At 35.4% G+C, this 17,325-nt stretch overlaps 2 protein-coding genes across 6 annotated transcripts; one reads left to right on the forward strand and one right to left on the reverse strand.

Annotated features, from left to right (window-relative positions):
- The first annotated feature begins 1,423 nt into the window (after positions 1-1,423).
- On the forward strand, positions 1,424-13,047 carry LOC114746199 (aspartic proteinase-like protein 2). 2 transcript variants are annotated; one of them, XM_028934401.1, is made up of 10 exons: positions 1,425-2,161; positions 2,544-2,673; positions 2,850-3,097; positions 3,696-3,920; positions 9,049-9,211; positions 9,284-9,357; positions 10,626-10,716; positions 11,482-11,557; positions 11,675-11,746; positions 12,792-13,047. In XM_028934401.1, the coding sequence occupies exons 1-10, from the start codon at positions 1,944-1,946 to the stop codon at positions 12,938-12,940; spliced, it is 1,446 nt and encodes a 481-aa protein (XP_028790234.1). In that variant the 5' UTR covers positions 1,425-1,943; the 3' UTR covers positions 12,941-13,047. The 2 variants fall into 2 exon arrangements, with proteins under 2 accessions (XP_028790235.1, XP_028790234.1); XM_028934402.1 differs by lacking the exons at positions 9,049-9,211; positions 9,284-9,357 and having other exon boundaries at positions 1,424-2,161.
- A 79-nt stretch (positions 13,048-13,126) lies between these two features.
- Positions 13,127-14,438, reverse strand: LOC114746201 (uncharacterized). Of its 4 annotated transcripts, none has more exons than XM_028934406.1 (5): positions 14,236-14,438; positions 13,973-14,167; positions 13,812-13,892; positions 13,368-13,709; positions 13,127-13,276 (listed from the first exon to the last, which is right to left on the reverse strand). In XM_028934406.1, the coding sequence occupies exons 1-5, from the start codon at positions 14,350-14,352 to the stop codon at positions 13,175-13,177; spliced, it is 837 nt and encodes a 278-aa protein (XP_028790239.1). In that variant the 5' UTR covers positions 14,353-14,438; the 3' UTR covers positions 13,127-13,174. The 4 variants fall into 4 exon arrangements, with proteins under 4 accessions (XP_028790239.1, XP_028790241.1, XP_028790238.1 ...); XM_028934408.1 differs by having other exon boundaries at positions 13,368-13,718; positions 13,973-14,151; positions 14,292-14,436; XM_028934405.1 differs by having other exon boundaries at positions 13,368-13,718; positions 14,236-14,436.
- Positions 14,439-17,325: the final 2,887 nt, after the last annotated feature.

The following is a 17,325-nucleotide window of genomic DNA, read 5'->3' on the forward strand; positions in this document are numbered from 1 at the left end:
CCATTATACTTTCTAGTTCGAAACGAGTCTTTCTAGCATAATCATTCTAGAACATCCATGCTTCTTTTGGGCTTCCAAATCCCCTTCCTATTTTTGGTTTTAATTCATCATCCATTATGAAGTTCCCATCACAATCAAATAACATATCTTTTTCAAAAACCAATCTTTTTCTTATAACAGCAAAAAATGCCCCATAAAGTTCTATATGTTTTTTTTTTTTCACCTACCACTTCTATTAATCGAAGCATCCCACTCGTTCTGTTTTCCTCGTCTTCCTTAAGGGGCTATCATCACTATATCTTTGTAGCACCTACTTTCTCTTTGCAGGAGGAAACTTCGTTAATTATATTGAAGGTGTCTGTGATTGTGAATAGGTGGATTGGACTTCTCAGAGTCAAGCTCTGATTTCTCGTTTGTTTCTTTTACGGCCTGGGTCGCGTGAAAATTTCCATAAATGAAAGACCCAGCTATCTACCTGTCAGCTTCTCATTGTCTTACATTTTGCAGATTTAGAGCCTGTTTGGTTGGGCTTACTTGGAGTGAAAAGTAGCTTATTTTTGCTACAAGTCCGATTGCAAGGTAGTCATCCGTTTGGTTGGGCTTAACTTCAAAAGGAGCTTATATGTTTTAAGCTGTTAAGCCAGCGTTGGGGGAGAAGCTGCATTTTGTAGCTTATTTTGGAGCTTATTCTGCTTTTTCACTGTTGCACGTGTCAGAGCTTTTTTTTTTCCCCTCTGACTTCAGCTATATTAACACATTTCCTGAGTTTTTTTTTCACATCTGACTCTCACACCTCTCCCACATCCTCCGTCATTTTTTTTCACTTTTATATTTTTTTAATGTTTCACTTTATATTTAGATTACTCCTCTGATCCTAAATATAAAACTTTTTTTATAGTATAAGTCCTATCCTAAATATAAGATCTTTTTTGTAGTGTAATTACACTATAAAAAAGTTTTATATTTAGGACCAGAGGAATATTTTATATAATTTCTCTAAAGTTTTAAAATTTAATTCACTCATTAAATTTAACTTTTTCACATTAAATTATTTTAATTTCATTATATTATGTGAAATTATTTTTTAATCATATTTCATTATTTATTAAAACTCATACCCATTTTGGTCATTTTACAACTAAACTTACTTTTACTCAACCATAATCCAAACAATCTTTTACTAATCTCACTTTTGCAAACTAGCTTTTCTGAACTCCAATTCAAACACAATTCAGCTTATCTAATTTAGCTTTTACCCAACTTCACTTCTTCATAAGCTACTTTTTCAATAAGCTACTTTTCCAATCGCTGATCCAAACTGACCCTTAACGGTTGAGATCTTCCCACTAATCCAAGCGGTGCGTTTTGAAAATGAGCAAGTTGGTATGGCCTAAGAATGAGTCGATTAGTCCGCTTTGTAATTTTGGGGAGACAATAGGATTTGGAATGAACAAGGACGAAAGTAAATTCGCTGGCGAAGGTCAATTGCCACTTGCACATATAATTTGCAGCGTGTTTTTGGGGGAGAAGGAGAGAGAAAGAGAAGAAACTCTCACAAGAAAAGCACCAAAACACGAGACAAAGGAATTGAAAAAGACCTTGAACGTTGTTTACGATTTTGCTGCTTATTTTGACGCGTTTGCCGTTGGAATCGCGAAATACTCTCGCTCCCTCCCCCCTTCTCTCTCTAAGTATCTATTGCTGACTTGCTTCCAAATTTTTTGTTCGTTGTTTGCTGCCATACTAGATTGCTCATTGCCATTGCCCACTTCACCACCTATATTTCAACCGTGCAGGCAATGGATTTCAGTGACAAATATGAAAAATAATGGAATAAACATTCGAATAGAATTTGAATTCCGTTGAATTTATTCGATCTGTTTTTATTCTTTTATTTTTCAATTGCTTTCTATTGAAGCTACTTGGGCCAAGATTTATTGCTCATGAAAATGGATCTTAGAGGATCACTGGTAGTTGGTATATTCGTTTTTGAATTTTGCTGGTTTGCCCACGGCAATTTGGTGTTTCCTGTCCGCCACAAATTCAAAGACCGGGAAAATATTTTGAGTGCTATGAAAGCTCATGATGTTCGTCGTCGAGGTAGATATCTTTCGGCTGTGGATCTGAACCTTGGCGGCAATGGACAACCTTCTGAAACAGGGTTTATTTCTCGATCGATTCTACTCTTTATTCCTTTTTTATGCCCAAGGGTCATATCTGAGCTGGTTCTTTTTTCCCCCCCATTTTCCTATCTGTTTGATTTAATTGGCTGCAAAGTTCTATTTTTACTTCGATTAAGTACTTGGAGACTCATCCTTGATTTCGCATACATGGGGTCTTATTCTTGTGTCTGTTTTTGATCTCAGATAAGATTTTGGCTAAGATGGGTGGGCCTCATACGCTCATTGCAGCTATCTTTGTTTTATTTTATTATTATTATTATTGTTTGTGTTGTTGGGGGGGGGGGGTTTCTGAAGTAATTTGGTGATTTAATCTCTGTGGAAAACTATTGTCATCTTGATGTGGATGCTTATTGATTATAGGCTGTATTATACGAAACTTGGGCTCGGGTCTCCTCCAAAAGACTACTATGTGCAAGTTGATACTGGAAGTGACATCCTATGGGTTAATTGTGTTGACTGCATGAGATGTCCAAGGAAAAGTGATCTTGGAGTATGTATCTACATTTTACTCTTTCCTTTTTCTTTTTCTTTTTTCCGGTGAATGAAAGCATTGTGGTTGTATGACATTTCATGCATGCTTTTTCAGACTTCAGACAGACTTTCTTGGTATCATATACATTTCAAGTTATGTTGGACCCTTTTCAAAGTGGTATTGCTGTATTGCAGATAGAGTTGACACTATACGACCCAAAGGGCTCCAAAACTGCAGATCTTGTTTCTTGCGCGGAAGATTTTTGCTCTGACACATATGATGGTCCAATTGCGGGTTGCAAGTCTGATGTGCCCTGCCCATATAGTGTAACTTATGGAGATGGAAGCTCCACAACTGGGTACTTTGTGAAGGATTATCTTACATTCAACCAGGTCAATGGTAACCTTCATAGTTCTCCAGGAAATAGCACGGTGATTTTTGGGTGAGAACCAGAGAAGTATTTTCCTTTATAGTCATACAATGTTGACATCTGCCACGTGTTCTTAATCTTAAACTATGTCTTGTCCAATGTCATTCGTTTCTAAATAACTGAGGCCAATGACAGGAACCCCAAGTCAAGCTATGAAAAATTCAATCCTCGGATTTTTCATACTTAGTATGTTTTGTCAAAGTACAAAGTGTACTTGCACCTTTACATACCTTTCTAATTTTGTTGATGCCAATTTCAAACTCCCTCACATCCTCCTAGAGATTTCTCTAACTGAAATCTGCCAGCCCTCTGCTCAAAAACCGTTCCATCCTCAATTTCACATGCAAAAGATATTGTGGTGAGAAAAACAAAAATGCATAAGATCTTCCTATACAGTTTTTCATCCCCTTTAGTTGACCGTAACCCTCATATACTATGTTTTCGTCATGGCTGTTCCTATTGTACGAGGTAGGAGCTATCTGTTTATTTTTTTAATGTCACGACATACTTAGCTTTGTAAATGGATAAACAAATATAAGAAAAGGTCACTATTATATTTGAATGCTTTTCTTGATTTGTTCTGACTTCTGAAGTTTTGTTTTCTTGATAGGTGCGGTGCTAAACAATCTGGGGCATTAGGGTCAGCTAATGAAGCTCTTGATGGAATACTTGGTTTTGGTCAAGCTAATTCGTCTGTGCTTTCACAGCTTGCTGCATCTGGGAAGGTGAAAAAAATATTTTCACACTGCCTTGATAATGTTCATGGAGGTGGAATCTTTGCCCTAGGGGAAGTGGTGGAGCCAAAAGTCAACACAACACCTTTGGTTTCTGGACAGTATGTGTAGTATGTTGGCTTTTTTTGTTTCCATTGCCATGATATTTCTTGTACGTTTGATCAATAAGTTGTCATTAATTGGTATCAGTAACTTGCAGCAAAACGACGCTATCTATTTGATGATTATGAAATTTAGGTTCATTCTACCATTGTTTCGCGTTTGGACATTGTTTAACATTAAGAACATCTACGTTTTAGGTTTTGTACACATTATTTTCCTGAAGAAGTTTATGAACTCTGCTACTACCAAATGCTATTGATAGATTGATTATTCATTATATACTTGATGATGAGCCAACTCTGGTATTATATTAAATGCAAAATACTCTCATCTTCTATGGAGGGAGACGATACTGTGATTTGGGTGGGGGGGGGGGAACTCATACACTAGCAATAAAGGATGCTGTTATCAATGAAATCACGCTCCCACAAGCTAAGCATGGTAACAACAAGAAAACACTTAAAGTGGAAAAAGAAAATAATGAAAGGAAGAAGCCTCCTTCAACTAGACTCGGTGTTCAAGAGACTAGGCACTCTCTCTAACAGACAACAGTTGTGTGTGTGTGTGTGTGTGTTTTGTTAAACACTTCGGTTGTTCTCTTTGATGCCTCCCTTTTGCCTCATGTACCCTCCTCTCAGTTTCACTATTGACTAGGTTTTTAGTGTAACATCCCAATTTTGTTCCTAGGGTTTAAGTAATTTTAGGATGAGATTATTCCATGGTAATTGGAATGTCCCATGTAGTTATTTGAGTAAGAAGTATTTGCTCAAAATGGAATTAAATTTTCTAAAGAGAAAATTAATATAGTTAGCCGGGATTAGATAGAAGTATTTAAAGTATTTTTTTCAAAATAATATATTATAACACTTACCATGTAATTATTTCATCCTAATGTTACTTAAATTCTAGGAATAAAATTGGGATGTTACAGTTAACCTCCCTAGACCTTGCTTTCTTAACCCCCTTCCTTGTCTGGTTCATCCACTTGTTGGGCTGGACCTCTCTTCTTCCTAACATATCTCTTAAGATTATCTCCTCCCTTAGAGCACATTTTGCCTCTCCTAACGCATGTCTTGCCCTACAGGTTGTCAAGGTGAGAAGGAGGGAATTGGTCTTGAATAACTCCATTTCCAGCTCCATCTTTTCCCCTCATTTCCTGCTCCTCCTCTTATTGATTTTAGCCTTAGACAACCTCTTTCTAGTGGTGTTACTACCACTGCTGCTAGCTGGAGTAGGTTTTGGGATGGTAATCTTACTTGTGGTGCCCTTGGTTTCTTCTGCACTTTTAGTACTAGTTGTTTTGTCGTTAGTGAAATACTCTAGTCATTTAGGATAATCAATACAAGGATCTTGAAAAGTTTGAGCTGTGGTTTCATACAATTTCCTCCTCCTCCACTTTTTGCTATCTTGGAGCCGGACTTCCTCTCCTCTATAGCATAAGAACTTCACTCTTTCGTGGTGACCCTATTAATTGAAAATTTTGCCACCTTGAACAGCTAGCTTACAAGACCCTCTCCCAAAAAATAAATGGAGCTCAAGTCTTGGAAACTTCCTAGCATCATTTTGCTTGGTGTTGTTTTTCCCATTCTCCTCATTTTCACCTGCTTGTGTCAACTTGTCTGGCCCTGTTGGTGTGATTTGAAGCTCTGTCTTAGGTGCTTGATCCTGCTTAACAACATTGAAGGTAGCTCAAAAATTGCCCAATTGCTCTTGAGTTCAATGTGTGAAAGTTTGTGATGGGATATGAAAAGAAATAATTATGATTTTATTATATTTCTAGAATATTTAAATTATCTAGAATATTTAGATTAGTTAGATTTTTAGGATTTATTTAGATTTTTCAGTATTTTATTATTTTATTATTATGATCAGTTGTTGTTGTTATTATTTTCAGTTTTATTTTTATTTTAGTATAAGTAATTCTAGGTTCCTCAATAGACGGCAGACTTGATTATTGAATGATATTGCAGTTATTGTTTTCTCTCGTCTTGTTTTCTCTTTTCTATTCTCTATTTCTCCTTCTCTGTTCTTTTTGATCTTTTTCCTTCTTCCCTCTTCCCGTTTTACATCAATTTGGTATCAGAGTTAGATTGCAATCTCCTTTCCTGTGCCTAAATTCTTTTTCCTGAACTACCAAACACATCCTCCCTTCAAACTCCTTTATAACTGCTGTCATCAACCTCCGTCTAGCCTTTCTTTGTCATCATCTCACCACACCGCCATCGCCATCAGATTCACTAGTGTAAACAAACCCTACATTTTCGCAACCAAAGACCATCGAAACTTGCATCACGCACCGCCCATCCTTTGCTGTGTTAGATTTTCACGTTGCCGCCACTGTCTACCACTGATCACCACTCTTCCTACATTTGATCATAACGAGACCATCAGTAATGTGTGCGTATCGAGGAACTCGGCTCAACCACACCAATATCTCTGCCATTGACCAATGCAAGCGCCTCCACACGCCGTTGGAAGTTCCAACACATGAATCCACATGCCTTCGCCACTATTTGCACCAGAAGTGTTTTTGCTAAAATTACACTTTTGGACCCAGATTTTTAGATAAACTTTTGCAAAAATTACACTTTCAACCCAGATTTCACCGTTTTCCAAGTTAGCCTTTCCAAAAACCAAGGAGAATCATAAGAGCACCGTTGAGGTGAATTTTTAAGATTTTCAGCTTCTTTTATTGATATTTATCTAAAATATTTAATTTCTTTAGAATTTTAAGGGGGGGAAAGGAGGAAAAGGAAATTAAAAAAAAAGAGGGAGAGCAAGAAAAAGATTGTCATGCTACTTAGTTCTAAGTATGAGTTCTAGAGAATGCCCTTATAGGAAGCATCACGATGTATATGACACTCTATATAGGGATGCTGATCATGACTATACCATATATGCTACTCACTGTTATTGGTATGCCAACCGGGTTCGTTATGAACATGCTGATTGTGATGATTACATTGCTCACTACTATGTTGATCCTAAATATCATTACTGTTATGAGCATGTCGTGCAACGATAACTTGATTGCAACGTGCAAATAGAACAATTTGAATCAAAACTTGATTGCTGGAAGCAAGCATGTGATGATGCGTTCGATAAGTTTGAAAAGAGAGTTGATGAGGGAATCAATAAGTCAGAAAATCAAATGGAAGAGGCTCTCCAAATAACCAAGCCAATAAAGGTCAAAGCTCCTTCATTAGACGCGAAAACAAAATATTGTCAATCTAATTGAAGTGGCACCTTCAACTCATCTGGAGTTCATTACTCGACATGCACCATTGGACCCGTTTATGACTGAAGTAAGTGAGGCCTCTAATCTTGTTATCATTAGCGACAATAATTCTGCAAGGGATGGTCCAATTGTCCAACTGGCAAACAACGTGGTTTCTTCTCAGATTGTGGCCAGCAAGAATCACTTTCATCATTGTAAAATGCCACCTTATCTGAAAGTTGCACCTCCTAAGGTTACCCTGTTGCTAAATGAATTTTTTCAACAGTATTTTGTCTATTGGAGAGGTTTTCCAAATGCTCTCCAAGGTCTAACTACTCACTCATGCCATGGTTTCCTTTTCTGGCACCTCACCTGTTGGAAGGGATTTCCAGATTGAAGCATCATGTCGAAATCTTATCCCACCCCTATCTCCCTAGCTTTGCGCATCACTTTTAACTCGTCTGGAGCTGAGTTCTTCAAGCGAGGGGGAAATGATGAGATATGAAAAGAAATAATTATGATTTTATTATACTTCTAGAATATTTGAATTATCTAGGATATTTAGATTAGTTAGATTTTTAGGATTTATTTAGATTGTCAGTGTTTTATTATTTTATGATTAGGATTAGTTGTTGTTGTTGTTATTTTCATTTTTATTATTATTTTAGGTTTCTTATTAGACAGCAAACTTGATTATTGAATGATATTGTAGTTATCGTTTTTTCTCGGCTTGTTTCCTCTTCTCCGTTCTCTATTTCCCCTTCTCTACTCTTTTTTATCTCTTTCCTTCTTTTTCCCTCTTCCCATTTTACATCAGTTTGACTGCTATAACCCCATCAGAGTGTTCTTCTTGCTTCCTTTGAATCTCTTTGATCGAATGCTTAGAATTATTGAGCCTGCCCTCCATCTGATTATTGACCATATCCAATACTATAGCGGCTCTGATACCTATATCAACCGATGAAAGTTCAACACTAGAATCATATTAAATCCAAAATCAGACTCACAGACTAAGTACAAAAACAGCAAGAAAACACTCAAGCTGAAAGAAAATTATGGAAATAAGAAACCTCCCTCCACCATGACCTAGGTACTGTTTGGTATGAGGGAGATGAAGGGGAGGAAAGGAGAGGAAAAATTTTAATAAGCTCTATTCAAAAAATTGGAGAAGTGGGGTTAAAAGTTTTTAATTAATTTTTATTACTCTTTTATATTACTTCTTCTCTTTATTAAATTTTTATTACTCTTTTATATTACTTCTTCTCTTTATTAAAATTTTAAAACCCCACTTTTTCAATTTTTTAAATCGAACTCATTAAATTTTCTCTCCCCTCCCTTTCCTTTCATTTCCCTAATGGGTACTCTCCCTCACAATACCACACCCTTGCTGTCATCTGTTGCACCTCCCTTTTGTCTCACATAACCTCCCGTATATACCACTGACAGGTTGTTAGCGTCATAAGCCCTTGCTTTCCTTCCCCTGCCCTAGTTGATTCTTCTACTTGTTGGGCTGGACCTCTCTTCTTCCAAATATATGATGCCTCAAGAGTATCCCTAGTCCATTTTGCCTTCCCTGGCATGTGTCTTGCCGCACCGCACAACACACCACCCCCCCCCCCAAAAAAAAACCCCAAATTAAAATTAAAAAAAAAAAAAGCCTGAGATTCTATCCATACCCAAGGCCTCAAGGAAAATGAATGCACATATAAACTCAGGAGTCATGCAACTGCAATGAAATTTTATCTCTATTTTTCTTTTTAAGATATGTAGCATATTACACATTTTCTTCATTTTACTCTATTGGAATGTACATGTTGAGTTCAGGTGTTGGATTCAGAATGATGTAATGACTGTAGTGTATCAACTCTTTTGTTTTATTTTTTGGGTGACAATTGTATCAACTATTTTAGGGCACACTACAATGTGAATTTGAAGGATATTGAGGTTGATAGGGAAGTTTTACAGCTTCCCACAGATATATTTGATTCTGGAAATGGGAGGGGAACAGTAATAGATAGTGGCACAACTTTGGCTTATCTTCCTGATACAGTTTATGATCAATTAATGACCAAGGTAAGTGCACCTTTCAAACTTGAATTGAATCAATCATTTTGCTTTGATGCTCATGATTGTTCTTAATATTAGGTTATGGCTCAGCAGCCTGGGCTGAAATTACATCTGGTCGAGGATCAGTTCACTTGTTTTCAGTATACTGGAAAGTATGATACTAATCCTTGCGACATCCTTTTGCTTCATACGGGTAGATGGGACATTATTATATTTTCCATCTATTACTGAATAATTTTAGTTACTATTTATGGATATTAAGGTGTAGTGTCTCTTCCTCTCTTTGTCCCTGATCATTGTTGGTTTCATTGAGACAAAGGACATGGCATGACTTATTTGATAGACTGTGCTTCATTCTCTTGGTCCTTTGGTCCGTTGTGTGTGTGGTGGAACTTTCGAAGCTCAGATTTTGCTAGCATATGTTGAGCTACTGCTAGATGGAAGGAATGACCAGATATCAGTACAGAGTGTAAAGCAAAATATGGAAAGAAAAAAAAAATATGGTCCCAAATTTTCAAAATTCTTCCCAAACTTCGTAGGCACTGATCACCACAAAAGACTCTCCTCTCAATTTTCCTCTCTCCACACCCCACCTCGCAACTCACATGCAACAGTTAATTTTTACTTGGAATTTCCATTTCTGCCCCTCCTTCTGCGTCCTCATGCTCAGTTGCTCACTACTCTCCTGGCCCCTATTCTTTTTCTGTCGTATATGAATTTAGCATGGGCCTTGCTTTTCTCTCTTTCTCCATGTCACTTTGATGTTGCCAGGTTGCCATTGGAATAACACTTGCTCACATATCATGGTTTTCAATGATATGATTCATGGTACTAGTGAAGTTACATAAGTGGATGAGCCAAGTCAGTCACATTCAGCCAAAACAACAGAGGCTGTTCTTAAGTCTTAAGCTATTGACGTTGACATGAATTGAGCTGTGTCATAGAGCAATTTGTTGGCCTGGATTTCATTAATTAGGTTCTTGTTGAAGTGAAGTCTGAGATTATTTGAGACACCTGATCTTATGTGATTTCTGTTAACAGAAAAATTGGAATTTGCAAGCAGGTTCTTGAAAATTTATTCTGCGATCTCACTTCTTGGGGCCTATCATTTCCATTTTGAGCTTCTCAATTACTTTACCATGTTTTCTTTCTTTGGGAAGTAACTATTGAGCTTGTTGTATATGGTTACATTCTGAGAATTATCCGATTTTCTTGTTGCCACATATACAGGAAAAAATGATGAAAAATCATTTCTAAGATGGCTTTCTTTTAAAAAAAATTGTAGCTGTGCATGGATTGTTATTTGAATGATATGCTGGTAACATTGCAATAGTATAAGCTTTTCCCTTGCTAACTAGTTGGAGGAGGCAAAATTGCTATCCAGATTCCAGACCTTTACTTGTTCATCGTACTCCTGTAGTGTTGATGATGGATTTCCAATCGTCAAGTTTCATTTTGAGGGATCTGTTTCTCTGACAGTTTATCCACATGACTACCTCTTCCAGATTCATGTAAGTGGGAACTTTTTTCTTTTGTTTTTGTGCCCTTTTTTTTTGTGGGGTGAAAATGTAAGTGGGAACCTTATCATTCATTGTCTATTTCTCCGTGATCTGGCCTGGTTATGCAAGGGAGCATAGATACATTTTTTGCATTTAGTTAATAGTTGATCATGTGTTAATATATTGTTTAAAGGTGAAACACTTTTCCTCTCTAATTGATGTTTAATTAAATGATTATTATATCTATTGCAAGTATACACCCATAGATCCACTAAAATAAAGTAAATAAATAAATAAATAAAATAAGCAACAATTACCCTCATTTTGATGAAAATATCACAATATCCACTTCTTATAGGTGTCACAGGCATTAAATATGACTTTGGTCAATATAAAATAATGACTTTTCTAAACGTGAGAGAGTTTAAAATTTCATGATATTAAATACGTTTTTAAAGAAAAAATATTTTAAAAATAACTTCTTTTAAGAATTTAATCCAATTAAAAGATAATTTATAATATTTAAGTTCCACGATACCATGGGAACACCAAATAACATAATTTTTTAAATTTTAATTCCGTATAAATGAAATAAATTTTATCCTGGAGTTTATGTTGGTCGTTGGTCAAATGGATGCTTTAAGGAGAGATTGTTTATATGCTCATGGTAGAGAGGAAGACAGCATAACCAAGACATAACTCCTGAGAGGGGAGGGTAGTTTGCCTCTGATTTTACTAATGTCCTTTGATTTGATTCTGTCCTTAATTGTGCCGCAGGACAATGTATGGTGTTTTGGGTGGCAGAGGAGTGTGGCACAAACTAAGGACGGAAAGGATATGACTCTTCTTGGAGGTACAGTGTAGAATTAAATGTCACGAACAAATTTTACCTAGTGATTTGTAAGTTGCGGAAGAGTGTGACGTGGTTTGGGTGTTAATTTTTTTCTTCTTGCATTGTTTCTGATTACAGATTTGGTTCTTTCAAATAGACTCGTCGTATATGATCTTGAAAATATGGCCATTGGATGGACGGAATTCAATTGTGAGTAACAAATTAAATGATCTTCAAGCAAATTTTCAGTTTCCTTTATTATGTTCTGATTTGGGCCTTGTTTGTTTAAGCTTAGATAAAAATGTAATTTTCAAATTGTTCAAAAGAGTTATGGTTCCTTAGCTCTACTCATACGGTCTTTCAACAATAAAGGAAATTTAAAAAAGAAGAAGAAGAAGCACTTTTTAATAAAGTGATTTTTTTTATAAAAAAAAAGTTAATCAGGTGGTAATCAGTTTTTCTGAAAGCGGATATTTTTAAACGATCAAATCTCTCACGTTTAACTTAAAATCATTTGTTAAGTTTAAGCAGATCCTTAGCGTAGGGTAGCCTATGAATATCCCTTATTCATTTAAGTTTAGATCAACCTAGATCTTTCTTTTAGTTCTCTTTATTGAGATCAATATCCTTCGCAGCTCATGCCATGCTAGTGAATTTAATATTATCAATAATTTTGTTGGCGGCATTTCAGATTTTATATATAAGTTCATTAGTATTAGTAGTTAATTTATGCGCACAAGTATTATACTCTCCCGGTCCTAAATATAAGACCTATTGTATAGTGTAAATTACAGTACAAAATGATTAGGACTGGAGGAGTAATTTATTTTCTGCCACCTTAGGAGATTTCTCTGAACAGTTCCCTTTTGGCTTGTCGATGATACCAGAATTTTTAGCTTGAGTTAGATCTTTGTTGTAATTTGATCGTTGTTCCTCAAACTAATAACAGATATATCAGCATATCAACTAGACAGGATAGACCAACATGATCAAATTATAAGGGAAAGATCAAGTATGCGAGGTTGCAAGTACAAATATATCAGGAGTATCTTAAATTTCTCACAAATTGTGAAATAAAATGGACAAGATAAGATTAATTAGGGTCAGCCTATTTAGGTGAGCTTTGCCAATCATTTTCTGCATTTGCTGTAGCTATCATGACTCTCGTCCGAAACAACTATTGTTTTTAGGGTTTGCGTCTGCTAAAATGACCTCTTTTTTTAAAACTTTTTAGCCTTTTGTTATTGTTACTTAGGCTCTTCTAGCATTAAAGTGAAGGACGAAACAACTGGAGCAGTGTATACAGTCGGCGCACACAATATATCTTCAATTTCCACCCTGTCAATCGGAAGAATATTGACGTTCTTTGTATTACTAATGACCATGCTAAATTTATTTAACTAGTTTTTAATTTGAAGGGATGGCATTCATTTGGTCTGACTGTATTGTAAGTAGAATCCCAAGAACATTTAAGCGTTTTCATTCTTTACCCTGCTGGTTCGGCCGTTGCACTTGTTTAATTGGGTGTATCTGTCTTGGGTGACATAGATTTGGCAACTGTAAATCTCAGGAATGTGGGCCTGCAATATATAATATTGTGATAATTTGTGGAATAGAGTAGACTTGACAAGGCAGACTTCACAAAGCTGTCCTCAGAAATTGAACAAGAATATAAAGAACTGCCAGAAATAGTGCGAGCTGGTATGCGTCTCGCTCAAAGCTGTCGTCCCTCTGGAAGAACTGAAAAACATTTCTGGTTGCGTCAGGTTAAAACGTAGACAATGAGCTTCAAAAAATGAGTGATTTAGTTGGTTGATGTAGAAAAAGTCACCTTAGTTGGATCAGGTGATGTATTGGGATCAGTCTCCGAGTTGTCTTTCTTTGTTGGAAGACGGCCACTTACATCTTTGGCAATATCAACCAAATCTTTTCCAGACTCTCGAGCAGCCAAAAGTGCGCGGGATGTCCAGAAAAATGCCCGGGCAACAGCGGACGAGTTAGATAAATCCCAGGATTCTTCATGCTCAATGACCTGACCACTAATTTGGTTGAGAGTAAAGCGGGAAGTAACTCGGAGGATCAGATCCCCCGCTATTCCGCCGATTAAAGCTTTAGGCTTCCCTCTAATTGTCCACTTGATAGAGAGCACACTGATCGACAGCATCACCATTTCCTGCACACTCTGAAACCAAAATAAAATTAAAAAAGAAGAAAAACTAAAACTTATTCGAAGTCAAAGGTAGCTGGATGACTCGAGCAAGAACACTAGACTAACCACAGAGGGATTGTTCAGGGCATCCCTAGCCCACAGCGGTCTTTTGTACTTGTCGCGACCGATAAAGCTCCTCAAGGGATCCTGTAGACTAGGAAGAATCTCAGCGACCACAATTATGGGATGCATGAATGAATTGAAGAGAATGGAAATAAACAGAGTACCCTGTATTTGACGGAAATAGCCAAGGTTGCAAAAGCTCTGTTATCATCCCGAAGCTCAAGTATATCGCGAGCAAGTTGTCTTGCTGTGGATTCTACCAAGGGGCTGCTGATGCACTCAAAGTCATTGCATAGTTCACCGAAGTCGATCCCATCAACAATCTTATCGGCATCATTCGCAACTGCAAGGAAATCGTTCTCTAAAGTTCAGGCAAGTGTTCTATTTATTTATTGCATGCGTGTGTGGAAGAAAGTAGAGAGGCGAAACCTCGCAATAAAAAGGAGTGGTTATGATTGTGAGGGAGGAAAAAGGGAGCCCTACAGTTCTTGGAGTTGGAGGGGTGGCAGAGGGCGGCGACACAGGAAGAAAGAGTGGCAGCCATTTCTGTTCATTCCGCTGCCTACCACAGAGCCAGAGATATCTCGTAATCGGATTACGTTTGCTTCCAAGTTCCAACATTAGAACTAGAGGCTCTCTTTTATCCCCGACCCTCCTCTGGATTACCGGACAAGATTTTGCAATTATAGCTCTTTTGTTGACTATTATTAAATTTAAAGAGATTAAAAAAATTACTAAATTATTTAATTATAATATTTATTATATAATATATAATGTTTTTAAAATAATTATGTATATTATTAGATTATATATCAACTTATGAGTAAGACAAATTAGTTCAAAAATGATAAATATAAATATTTTAAAATAATTTCAAAACTTTATTACTGTCTTTAAATTATTCAAATAAAAAAATTGTAGGAATTTTTTATTGAGGATTTAGTAATTTTAAATTTTTTTATGTGGAATCTCTCTAAAAAACTGAAAAAACTTGGTTAAAAATTAGATGAAAATATAAGAACTTAAGAATTAATTTTCTCGTTTATAAAAAGAAAAATTTAATAAATAATGAACTTATAAAAATAATGTTTAAAAAGTGTAAAATAATATTGTACATTTAATTAAAAGTAAGTATAATTACTTTTTTTAAAAAAATTTTGTGCATTTTGTAGATTTTAAAAGGTGAAAGATACATGACAATTTGTTTGTGTGAGCAGTCACTTATTTTATTTTAGAATTTGATAGCCCTAATTATGCTCAAATATAGACAATTTATTGTATTCCATAAATTCTTGTATTTACACAAATAAAAAATCTAAAACTCATGTTTTACTTTATTTTAATTCTGTTGTTAATTTTTTTATTTTAAAATTTATTTACTTCATGTTGTATAACTCACGTACGTTATCTACTTGTTTTCTTCCCACATAATTTTTTTTAGAATATTTTATTTATGTAAAAAATTTAGGTAAATTGGATTTTTATAACTTTCAACATTATGGATTATAAGTCAACTCATTATCAAATTGGATTAATTTTAATTAGTTAAAAGCTATTTTTTATTTTAAAATTTTTATTTCACATAAATTAAAATTTAAACAATAACACACAGAATTTTACAATTTTTGAACCATATAATTTAAAATTTAAGCAACATATTCTAAAATATGGATAACAACTAATTCCATTTTATAATTACGGCATGTATCTCTTTTGACCAGTGCAAGTTAAAAATACATGTTTTGTTTTCGTCAATATATTTGTCATGTAAAAACAACAATTTATCTCTACCTTTTGTTTTTTTCCCAGAACTCGAGGATGTGATGAGCTACTCCTTTCAAGGACATCATTGAGGAGTAAGGACACCACGCTTCGTTTGCACAAGGATTGGCAAATAGTCTTCCAACATGTTTACAGCCCATCATTTAACAAAACTTGCACATTCATGATCATCCTCCACTTATTTATCCAATAGGGGGTGGGAGGGGAGTGTTGGTTAGACTTTACCTTGAGGATGTTTTTCTTTTTGTAGATTTTAGTTTGGGAAAATTTCACTGTAGGACCGTAGAAGACAATTAATTTCAAAGAGCCCCCAAAACTTTCTGAAACTTCACTGCAGGACCAAGGGGGCAAACTGATATTAATTCCACAAAGAAAATGACGCTATTGCCCCTCATAATACTTATTGCAGGGTGACATGTAAATGGACTAATTTCAGTTGTAAATAAAGGTATGTATGTTGCAAATTGACTAATCCCACTTGCAAATGGGCTCTCTCACACTTATTCACTCACAGGCACCTTTTTCAGGTGAATGAGGTGATATGTAAATGGACTAATTCTAATTGTAAATAAATGTATGTATGTTGCAAATTGACTAATCCCACTTGCAAATGGGCGCTCCCACACTTGTTCACTCACGGAGACCTTTTTCAGGTAAAGGAAGTGACATGTAAATGGACTAATTCCAGTTGTAAATAAATATATGTATGTTGCAAATTGTCTAGTCCCACTTGCAAATGAGCTGTCCCACACTTATTCACTCAGACACATTCTTCAGGTGAAGAAGGTAATATGTAAATGGACTAATTTTAATTGTAAATATATCTATGCATGTTGTAAATTATCTAACCTCACTTGCAAATGGGTTCTCCCATACTTGTTCACATGAGGGGCAATAGGGTTATTTTCTTTGTGGAATTAATATCAGTTTGCCCCCTTGGTCCTGCAGTGAAATTTCAGAAAGTTTTGGGGGTTCTTTGAAATTAATTCTGTACTGCGGTCCTTGAACGAAATTTTCCCTTTTAGTTTTCTGCTTTGCCTTGTTTCTGAGGTTTCTGTATCCAGTATTTATTCAAAAAAAAATTAACAAGCTTATTTGAAAACTACATAAATAAAAGAATTACTAGTATCATATTATAAAAGTCGAATAATTTTTTTTTTAAATACTAGTCACCTCGAGAACCTATTACCTGACCAGTAACCATTTACCTTCGTTAATCATTATTATACGGCTGGTGGATCGATTCCTCGTTGATTCATTTACCTTTTATACATTTTGGCGAAAAATGAAAAAAAAAAAAAACACTTTTATACATGCTTTATGGCACCAGCGTCCATTGAATGGATACAAGAAACTGTTGATGACCCTCAACCACTTGTTGAGTAATTTACTACTCCCTCCCTTTCTTATTATAAAAAAAAAACTATAAAAACAATGTGTTTTTAAAAGTTAAATTTAGTTTGAAAAAATAATAAACATGTAAGATATATACATATTTTTTAATTATATTTTTATTTGTAAAAAAATATGAGATATAATGCGTAAAAATTTATTATGGTGGAACGATAAGTGGCATATATTTAACAGGAATAAGAATGAAAAGTCTAATTTAAAATTTCAGACAAAAATAACCTGTTTTTTAAGTTTGAAAACACTAGGATAAGAAAATGCTACTAATAATTAAACTTTACGCCAGATATCTCTCTTGGTTGTTCCAAGTACACGCAGCAAATGA

The sequence above is a fragment of the Neltuma alba genome, unplaced genomic scaffold (genome assembly GCF_004799145.2).
Source record: "Neltuma alba isolate B1F8T4 unplaced genomic scaffold, ASM479914v2 tig00004928_pilon, whole genome shotgun sequence".
NCBI lineage: Eukaryota > Viridiplantae > Streptophyta > Magnoliopsida > Fabales > Fabaceae > Neltuma > Neltuma alba.